The following is an 11,104-nucleotide window of genomic DNA, read 5'->3' on the forward strand; positions in this document are numbered from 1 at the left end:
AAGTAGATGTACAAATAGAGAAGGCTTTGAAGTTAGGAGAAAAAGTTTGTTTGGTTGAGCTTGAAAAGGAAGAAGATAAAAGAAAAATCATGCGAAACAAAACCAAATTGAGAAATCGCGAAGAAGGTCTAGTTTATATTAACGATGACCTATCAAAGAACGACAGAATTGTACAGAAACGTGTCAGACAAAAAGCGCAAGAACTAAGAAAGGAAGGGAGAAAAGTGAAAGTAGGGTATAAGAAAATATATGCCGATCATGAAATATGGCGCTGGGATGGAATGAACCAAACGTTGGTGGTAGAAACCAAAGCAAAAAACTAAGCAACGGCAATGAAAGGAAACAAATGACGACGAAAAATGCAAAGAAGAGGATTACGAACTATGGAAATAAGACAAATCAAGACAGCAATAAAAAAGAAAAGCCGAAAAATGACAAGATACAGTTTGCAACAGAGATAAAGAAGACGGAAACGACGCAGGCAATAGACAAGGCAATAAGCAAAAATAACAAAAAGAAAACTAAAGTTAACTTGGGTACATGGAATGTAAGAGGCACATACGAAACAGGAAAACTCAAAGAATTAATTAGAGAAATTAAAAGATATAATGTAGAAATAATAGCTTTACAAGAGACAAAACAATTGGAGACAGAAACAGTAGAAATAGAAGACGTGGTATTTTTTAAAAGCGGGGGAGAAACCAGAAGGTTAGGAACAGGTTTTATAATACAGCGAAAATGGAAGGAAAGAGTAATGGCATTCCAACCAATATCAGATAGATTATGCACAATACGATTAAAATGGGACAAACGAAACATAAGTATAATAAATGTACACGCACCGATTGAAGATGCCACAGAAGAAGAAAAAGATGAATTCTACGAGCAATTGGAAAGAGAATATGATAAATTACCAGGGTTTGACATCAAAATACTAATGGGAAACTGCAACGCCAAAGTCGGAATAGAGAATATATACGAACACATAATAGGGAAATATAGTAAGCATGAGCTGTCGAACGATAATGGCCAAAGAATAATAGGCTTTGAAACAGAAAGGCAAATGGTGATAAGAAGCACACAATTACGCCGAAAAGATATATATAAAGGAACGTGGATTTCCCCTGATAAAAAGACAGTAAATCAGATAGACCATATTTTAATAGAGAAGAAACATGCAAACAATGTAAAAAATGTAAAGAGCATGAGAGGGGCGGACTGTAACACTGACCACTACTTGGTGAGAGCAGAATACAAAATCGAGCATAACATAAGGAAAAACAATAAAACAAAAAAAAAATTGGAAAACAATTCAACATAGGACTACTAAAAGATAACAACACACAGAAGAAGTATGAACAGGGAATAACCAACAGACTAATCAGGGAACAAGAAACGTCAAACCCAGACAAGCAATGGGAAAATATCAAAGAAGCAATCTTGAACACAAGTAAAGCAATCCTAGCGAAAACCAAAAGAAGACCCAAAACAAAAGATTGGTATGATAAAGAATGTCAAGAAGTAGCAGAAGCAATAAGAAAGGTAAGACTCAAAAATCTCACAAATGACGAAGAAAGCACTAGAGAAGAATACAGAGAATTGAGAAAAATCATGAAAAGAAAATGTAGAAGCAAAAAGAGAAAATACAACGAGAACAAACTGAAAGAAATAGAAGAAAGATTTCAAAAAAAAGAAATAAGATCATTCTACCAGGAAGCAAAAAAAATGGAAAGAGGATATCAAAAAAACAACCTATATATGAGAGATGATAAAGGGCTGTTGCTAAATGAGCCGGAAAAAATAATGGAAAACTGGCAAAACTATTTCACAGAACTGCTAAATAAGAGCGAAGTACAAAAGGAAACAAACCATGAAATTGAAGATGATCAGATAGCAATAGAAATACCCACAGAACAAGAAATAAAGAACGAAATAAAGAGCTTGAAAAATAACAAAAGCCCAGGAATAACAGAAATATCGGCCGAAATGATAAAATCAGGAGGGAAAAGATTACAGAGAGAGATATATGACCTGATAAAAAGAATATGGGAAGTAGAAAAAATGCCAGAAGAGTGGACCATAGCAAGGATATGCCCTATACATAAAAAAGGTGATAGAATGCTATGCGAAAACTACAGAGGCATCGCACTATTAGAAATAGTTTACAAAATCTTGGCACAAAGTATAAGAAAAAGGCTAAGTCAATATTCGGAAAAATACTGGGAGAATACCAGGCAGGTTTTAGAAACAACAGATCAACGACTGACCAAATATTTACCTTAAAAGAAATACAGACTACCTGTTACGAACATAAAACAGTACTATATGCTTTGTTAATAGACTTAAAGCAGGCTTACGACACAGTAAATAGACAGCAGATGTACGAATTGATGAAAGAATTGGGGATACCAAGTAAAATTGTCAGGATGATAAAGATGACGATGGAAAACACAACAAACGAAATAGCTTGGAAAGGGTATACATCCAAAAAGTTTGAAACCAAGAAAGGATTACGACAAGGAGACCCACTATCAACAACGGTATTCAATCTAACATTGGAAGGAATAATCAGGAAAAGCAGAATAAACATGGAAGAAACGATATTTAAAAACGGCCACCAATGCATAGCATTTGCAGATGATCTGACGCTATTAGCAACAAGCAAAAAAGAACTACAAAAATTAATGAAAAACATAATAACAGAATCCAAAAAAATCGGACTTAAAATAAATGAAGAAAAGACAAAGTATATGATAATGGGTGAGATCCAAAAAGAAAAAGAGAATAACATCATAGTACAAATAGATGGAGAAAAAACATACTCGTTCAAAAGAGCCAAAGAAATTATTTACCTGGGAGCCAAAATAGATGAAAATCGTCATGAAGAAGGGGAGATAAAGGCAAGAATAGCTAAAGGAAATAAAAAATATGGAGCATTACGCACATTATTGAAATCCAAGTATGTATCAAGAAAAACAAAAATAAGAATTTATAAGACTGTTATCAGACCTACAGTAACATACGCATGCGAAACATGGGTGCTCAAAAAGTCAGAAACAGACCTTTTAGAAAGATGGGAGAGAAAAATGCAAAGAGCAATATATGGAGGTGTGAAAATAGAAGGTCAGTGGAGAAGAAGAACCAATAAAGAATTGGAAGAACTATATCAAGAGCCAACGATCACGACGACGATCAAAGCACAGAGAATACGATACTTGGGGCACATCGAGAGAATGGAAAGTAAACGAATGCCAAAAATGGTACTCTCACGAAGACCAATACAAAAGAGGAGGAAAGGCAGGCCAAGGAAAAGATGGAAGGACAGTGTGTATGAAGACTTGAAGAAAAGTAACTTTTAGAGATGGAAAGAACTAGCATTGGACAGGAGGAGATGGAGAGAGGTGGTGAAGGAGTGTATAAAAAGACTGAAGTGTAATTAAATAAAATGTATAAGTTTTATAAGTTATGTAAGTTATATTAAGTTATTTATTATATTATTTATGTAATCAGAAATGTAAACATTTTAGCCCTAGGCCTACAAGGCCTGTTGCGCTTAATAATTAATATATAATGAACTTTCTTATTTCAAATGGAACACCCTGTATATGTTTTGCGTTTTGACGACCTTAAGAAATACTGATTATTTTTTATGTTATATTCCCTCTACCTAAATGCCATAATCTCGGAGATATTACATTTATTGAAAAAAATAAATTTAAACAAATTATAAAAATCAAATTTTTCAGCCCGGCTAGACATTATTTTAGATTCTTTGAATCATAGAAAACAAAAAAGGTCTTTTGTAATTTTTGCCTAAAGTTAATCGTTTCCTAGTTATGAACAATGTAAAACTGAAAAAATCGAAAAATGACGATTTTCTAGGTTCAAAAACACAAGTAAAAAATATTATTTTTGAAACAACGAAGGGTCTAAATTCAAGATCAAACCTTATTTTATCAGTTACCGATAAGTAATTTGGGCTTATTGCATTTTAAAACACTATTTTCTAGTTGTTAATGCAGCCCTATCGCCCGTCCTCTCATGTGCGCTTCATTGTTAAACAAAACACAATATTTAAGAATAACACGTGCCAAAAATTCTTATAGGGAGCTGATAAAAGAAAGTTTGAGCTTGAATTAAGGTACTTCGTAATTTCAAAAATTATTTTTTTACGCGTGTTTTTGAATCTTAAAAATCGTAATTTTTCGATTTTTTTCAGTTTTACATTGTTTATAACTCGGAAACGATTGACTAACGAAAAATTACAAAAGATCTTTTTTGTTCCCAATGATCAAAAGAACCTAAAATAATGTCTATCCGGGCTGAAAAATTTGATTTTTATAATTTGTTTAAAAATTTTTTTTTTTTAATAAATGTAGCAATAACTCCAAAAATTATGGCATTTAGGTATAGGAAATATAACATGAAAAGTAATCAGTATTTCTTAAGGACGTCAAAACGCAAAAAATATACAGGGTGTTCCATTTAAAATAAGAAAGTTCGTTAGATTTCCAGAAAAACGGAATATTTGACGTCAATATAATTACCACTATAATATCGGCCGTATTAGAAAACCCTTACCTACCAAAATTTATAAAAATCGTTCCAGCGGTTTCCGAGAAATTACCGTGTTTCCATACTTTCTCGCTGCCCGTATAGCAGTGTGTGGCAGTGTGCAGTGGGAGGATCCGTTAGCAATTTAATATCATTTTGCTTATTTTGAGAAGATTTTGTTTGGGCATTAATTTTATAGATCGTTTTGTTTGCTTCACTCCGGAGATAAGTCAGTGGTATCGTACATACATGGTAATCCCATTTTACAGCTCTCCGTATCTAACTTGGTAAGCGTAGTAACTTCAGACTAGCGGTATGTTACTTTTACTTAGAAATAAAAAGATCTGGATCTTGATAAGAGTAATTTGATTTAAGTATGACCTGATACTGACATCAAGGTTATCATGTTTTTTGTTGCCATTAATTTAGTAAAAATAGTTGACTGTTTAAAATAATATAGACCTTTTCCCTAAAGATATATTTACCGAGGCACTCCTGAGCAATGCTGCCTAAAGCGTATATTTTCGTATAAAAGATAGTTTCCAAAGGTGAAACGGTGGACGGCGCGTATCATTTTTAGAAATGAAAAGGTCGTTGTTGGTGGTGTCGAGATTCGAACTAGTGCTCTACCGGCATAGGAGCCCAGTATCTTGCCACTGAGCTACGGTCGTTCACATAACTTGTTATAAGATATTAGATCAAGAGAAGACAAGCAACTTTCACCTACTAATAGAAAAATTTTTGCTATTTTTTATAAAATTTTGTTTACTTTTTCTATTTTTCATTATAAAGAGAGGGGCAAAATTATGGAATAAATTATTTTTTTTGAAAATGGGAGATTTTGGAGAGAAATTCCGAAACGAAAAATTTTTTGGCATATGTATGATACTAGTGACCTCATCCATCTGGGCGTGATGACGTAATCGATGATTTCTTAATAAGAGTAGGGGTCGTGTGATAGCTCATTTGAACGGTTATTCAATTCTTTATTCAGTAATATAAACATTAACATAATTATTTATACAGGGTGTTCAAAAAAGTTAAATTAAATTAATTGACACAAAAAGAAGAATTTGTGTAATTTATTTAAATCAAAATACATTTTAGTGCTGTTATAAAATAGGAAAAAATGTTTGTTTGACAACTAAACATTGCCTTTCGCTTGAATTAAATGTTCAAACCCACCCGCCTCTTGGAAGTTTGAACATCTAATTTAAGCAAAAAGCAATGTTTATTTGTCATATAAATATTTTTTCTGTTTACTGGCAGCAGCAAAATGTATTTTGAATTAAATAGATTACATACATTCTTCTTTTTGTGTGAATTAATTTAATTCCAAAATTATTTTTTTGGCCACCCGATATATATAATTATGGTAATGTTTATATTACTAAAAAGATAATTAAATTACCATTCAAATGAACTATCACACGACCCCTATTCCCATTAAAAAAAATATCGATGGCTTCATCACGCCTAGGTAGATGTCACTAGCATGATATAATATATGTCAAAAAATCACAATTTAAAAATAAAAATCGACCTGTTTCGGGATTTCCCTCCAAAATCTCCCATTCTCGAAAAAATGAATTTATTCCATAATTTTGCCCCTTACTATATATATTTCTTTTGGAACAAAACCAAACCAAATTAATTTGGTAACTACATCTACTTAACCACTGTTAAGTGCTCATACTGCTAATAAATATGTACTTACACTGTATATTTAATTTTATACTTTTTCAGGCAATTGTGTGTATTATTAAACGCCGAAGAAATTTATAAAACCCTTGCCCAAATACTCAGGAAAGAAAGTAATCTTAAGTTTGCTAGTCTTATGGTAGAACACCTGAATATGATTTTATTGACGTCTTCCGAATTGTACGAAATGCGAAATAAATTGAAGGATCTCATTACTGAGGTAAGAAAAGTGGATTAAAAATATAACTTTTGACTTTTTTTACTTAAAAAAAAATAATAAAAAAGCAAATTTAGATAAATAGGTATATTTTCTCAACGAGTTTTTAATATTCATTACAGTGAGGACGTTTGAGTTGGAATAAATTAATTTTCTCGAGAATGGACGACTCTGGAGATAAATCCGGAAATATTGTTTTTCGCTTAAATTCAATATTAAAGATGCAACCCACCTGCCTCTTTGCAGTTTACATTTAATTTTAGCGAAAAGCAATGTTTGTTTTTCAAATTAACATTTTTTTCTATTTTCTGACAACAGTAAAATGTATTTTGCATTAAATAAATTACATACATTCTTCTTTGTGTCTAAATTAATTTAATTAAAAAAAAAATTATTTTGGGCACCCAGTACAAATAATTACGTTAATGTTTATACCAGTGAATAGAGAATTGAATAACCTTTCGAATGAGCTATCACACGACTTCTATTCTCATTTAAAAAAATAATCGATTACGCCATTACGCCCGGATGGATGACGTCACTAGTATGATATATCCCAAAAAATTATAATTTAAAAATAAAAATCGACTTGTTTCGGGATTTATCGCCAGAGTCACCCATTCTCGAGAAAATTAATTTATTCCAACTCAAACATCCGCACTGTATGTATGATATCATAAAAGTATACGAAGCCGTCAGAAATATGGAATATGACAAAGAAGTAACGGTTTTTTGCTGTTTATTTGATATATGGTACAACTAGTTAAGAATAAACATGAATAACAAGGCTACTATAAGAATGTAACTAAATTGACAAATTTAACTAAATGCATAATAAAGTAAATGAAAACACAAGACGAAAATATTAAAAAGTAAAAAATAATAGAAGGACATTAGCAGAATAGAAAACAGAAGGATAGTGAAGGTATAGCAAAACAAATCTTCCATTTGTAATTAAAACTTACAAGGAATAGAAGAGGAAAGCAATCTGGTCTATAAATTAAATAATGAAGGAATATTCATCATCATCGTATCTACAATGCTAGCGGTGCGATTGCCGCCCTTTTCGGGTTTTTCCGATTAGTTTGTCGAGGGGAATCAGAACTTTTTTGATTTTACAATTGGTGTGACTTAGTGTCTTCCACAATCTTCTTCAACTCTTTCCCGTTTTTGAATATGGCTTTCTAGTTTCTAACACCAATTTTCCTAAGGTCCTCAATTATCTGGTTCTTCCATCCACCTGAAATTAGGAAAATTCACCGAAACACAGTTAACCGAGATTGTATAAATAAATTAGTTTAATAAGTAAAAAAATTATATAAAATTTTAAAATATCATTATCACAAATAACAGGAAACAAATGACACAATATACAGACCGAAATCTATATTTATCATTTAGAAAACCGTTAGCAGTTTTTTTCTCTCTTTTCTAAAGCATCTCTTTTCTAAAGAAAATATTAAAATTCATTTAACAGGGTCCTTACTCATCCAAACTTTCTGTTCAATTAAAAAAAAAATAAAAAAAAAACAAAAAAAATGTGTAAGACTAAAAAGCCGACCTCCTTGTGATGTCTTCTGAGTAACGCTAACGAGCTTTCTAGTTATTATATTATTCCTGACAATAATATTTTAAAATAAATTAATTTTATACTAATTTATTCATATTATTTCGGTGAATTTGTGCTTTCGGTAAACCGTGTTTCGGTGAAATGTTTTCGGTGAATTTTCCGTCTACGCGTCCACTTCTTGGCATACGTGTTATTGGTCTTCATTTCGTGATTTTGATAACTTCTTTTGGATCAGTCCTTGCTAGATGTTCTATCCATCCAACTATTTGTGCCTTAATAAATCTGACGATGTACTATCATTCTAATAGTTCCTTTATTCCGTGGTTCATCAATTTTCTAAATTCACCTTGGTTTACTGAGCCTGCTATTCTCCGAATATTTTTTCTCTCTAGTATCCTTATTTTTTCTCGTTTTTCTGTGTCAATCAATTTTTTTTCAGCACCATATGTGATAACTGGTCTAATTGCTGCTCTGTAAATTTTCAGTTTTGTTTTTTGGGTAAGCTGCTTTTCTTTGAGAAAGTTTTTGTATTTTTAGTAAGTTCTGTTTTCTGCTAGGTGTTTCTTTCATTCTTATGTCAACAGTATACGCCACAAGTTGAGACAAATACGTTTATCTTTTGTTTAATCTAATTTATGAGACTGTCAAATGCATGCTTGAAATATATGTAAATCGATGTAATGTTCATACCGTTTCTCAATTGACTGTATGATTATGTGTATAGCGTCTATACAGTACCGAGACGAATTTCATTTAATTTTGAAAAATCATTAAAAATATACAGATGGTAAAATTAGAAGAGCTCAGCCTCTCTTGTCTTACTTCTTTCTTATGACCCAGAATGGTTATTAGGTTTCTAAAGGCAGGGAGATTTTTTTCTACTACACAATCTTGGAAAGCAACAGAAAACCAACTAGGTCTTAAATTTCACAAGAAAAAATCATGGTAATGGCTGATAAATACAACGGCCTCGCATACGAGCACTCCTTAAATGGAACAGGGTTGCTAGGCATCTCCGCTTCGATCAGCTAGAATCATAAATACAGTTTCTGACGAGAATAAAATAGGTATATAGAATGTACGAACCAGAAAAAATTCTAGACATGTAGGATAAAAAAATGGATATAAGTATTTTTTTAATAATAAAATGCATATGTCGAACACAGTCCTTAAATAAGTCTTGTCCAAGTATGTAGTCTAAGAGCTGGGAGCGGATTTTGTGCGTGATAAGTAATATGGAAAAACTATACGGGGATATGTTGAATTAGTTGTGTACATGACTTTCAGCAACGGCCGGAAACCAGAGTTGGGGCCGAGGGTAGTTATAAGGGGTCAAAGTCGCGGATTTTATTATTTTTTTATGACGCTCATGATCGAGATAGTTCACCAACATTTGGGAATAGGTAGGTAATGACGTACCTAAGTAAAATCTATAGGGGCTCAACGCTGCGTGGCCGACAAAGAGGTGGGGGTAGGGGTGAATATAAAAAATATAACGGGTTTTTTGCGACGTTCGTGATTGAGATAGTGCACCAAAATTTGGGTATAAGTAGACCATGACATAAATAATTAAAATCCTTAGAGCCGGAAACCAGAGTGGGGAAGGAAGGTAGTTATAAGGGGTCAAAGTTCCGATTTTTATTATTTTTTTTTTGTGACTCTCATGATCGAGATAGCGCGCCAAAATTTGGGAATAAGTAGGTCATGACATAACTAAGTAAAATCTCCAGGAGTGAAAGGCTGCGTGATCGACAAAGGGGTGGGGCAGGGGTGAATATAAAAAAATGTAAGAGGTTTTTTGCGACGTTCGTGATTGAAATTTGGAAATAAGTAGACCATGACATAACTAAGTAATATCCCCAGAAGTGGAAACCAGAGTGGCGGACGAGGGTAGTTATAAGGGGTAAAAGTCGCGGTTTTTATTATTTTTTTTGTGGCGCTCATGATGGAGATAGTGCACCAAAATTTGGGAGTAAGTAGGTTATGACGTAACTAAGTAAAATCTTCAGGGGCGGAACGCTACTTGGGGTACAAAGGGGTGGTAGGCAGGGGTGAGTATAAAAATATATGGGGGTTTTTTTGCCGTTCGTGATCGAGATAGTGCACCAAAATTTGGGAATAAGTAGATCATGACATTACTAAGTAAAATCTCCAGGGGCGGAACGCTGCGTGGGGGACAAATGTTGTGCCGGGTCACAAAATAAATAATACACACTGCGACTTTGACCCCTTAAAACTACCCTCATCCCCAACTCTGGTTTCCGGCTCTGGGGATTTTACTTAGCTAAGTCATGGTCTACTTATTTCCAAATTTTGGTGTACTATCTCAATCTAGCACGTCGCAAAAAACCCCTTATAGTTTTTATATTCACACCTACCCCCACTCCTTTATCGGCCCCGCAGCGTTCCACCCCTGGAGATTGTACTTAGTTACCTCATGACCTACTTAGTCCCAAATTTTGATGCACTATCTCGATCATGTGCGTCACAAAAAAAATAATAAAAACGGAGATTTTGACCCCTTATAACTACCATATGCCCAACTCTGTCAATCTCTCTGTCTCTCTCAATCCCTCTCAATATGTGCACTCTGTCAATCACGAACGTCGCAAAAAACCCCTTATATTTTTTGTATTCACCCCTGCCCCACCCCTTTGTTGGCCACGCAGAGTGGCACCCCTGGAGATTTTACTTAGTTACGTCATGACCTACTTATTCCCAAATTTTGGTGCACTCTCTCGATCATGAGAGTCACAAAAAAAATAATAAAAACGGAGATTTTGACCCCTTATAACTACCCATATGCCCAACTCTGGTTTTCGGCTCTGAGGATTTTACTTAGTTATGTCATGGTCTACTTATTCCCAAATTTTGGTGCACTCTGTCAATCACGAACGTCGCAAAAAACCCCTTATATTTTTTGTATTCACCCCTGCCCCACCCCTTTGTTGGCCACGCAGAGTGGCACCCCTGGAGATTTTACTTAGTTACGTCATGACCTACTTATTCCCAAATTTTGGTGCACTCTCTCGATCATGAGAGTCACAAAAAAAATAATAAAA

General features: G+C 33.6%; 1 protein-coding gene across 2 annotated transcripts in view; it reads left to right on the top strand.

Annotated features, from left to right (window-relative positions):
- LOC114327788 (protein VAC14 homolog) overlaps positions 1 to 11,104 on the top strand; it is a 105,681-nt gene that overhangs the window by 80,505 nt on the left and 14,072 nt on the right. For both annotated transcript variants that reach the window (XM_050641638.1, XM_050641639.1), the window contains exon 10: positions 6,301 to 6,475. In XM_050641638.1, the coding sequence (XP_050497595.1) occupies positions 6,301 to 6,475 (175 nt within the window). The remainder of the gene's footprint in view (positions 1 to 6,300; positions 6,476 to 11,104) is intronic.

The sequence above is a fragment of the Diabrotica virgifera genome, chromosome 1 (genome assembly GCF_917563875.1).
Source record: "Diabrotica virgifera virgifera chromosome 1, PGI_DIABVI_V3a".
NCBI lineage: Eukaryota > Metazoa > Arthropoda > Insecta > Coleoptera > Chrysomelidae > Diabrotica > Diabrotica virgifera.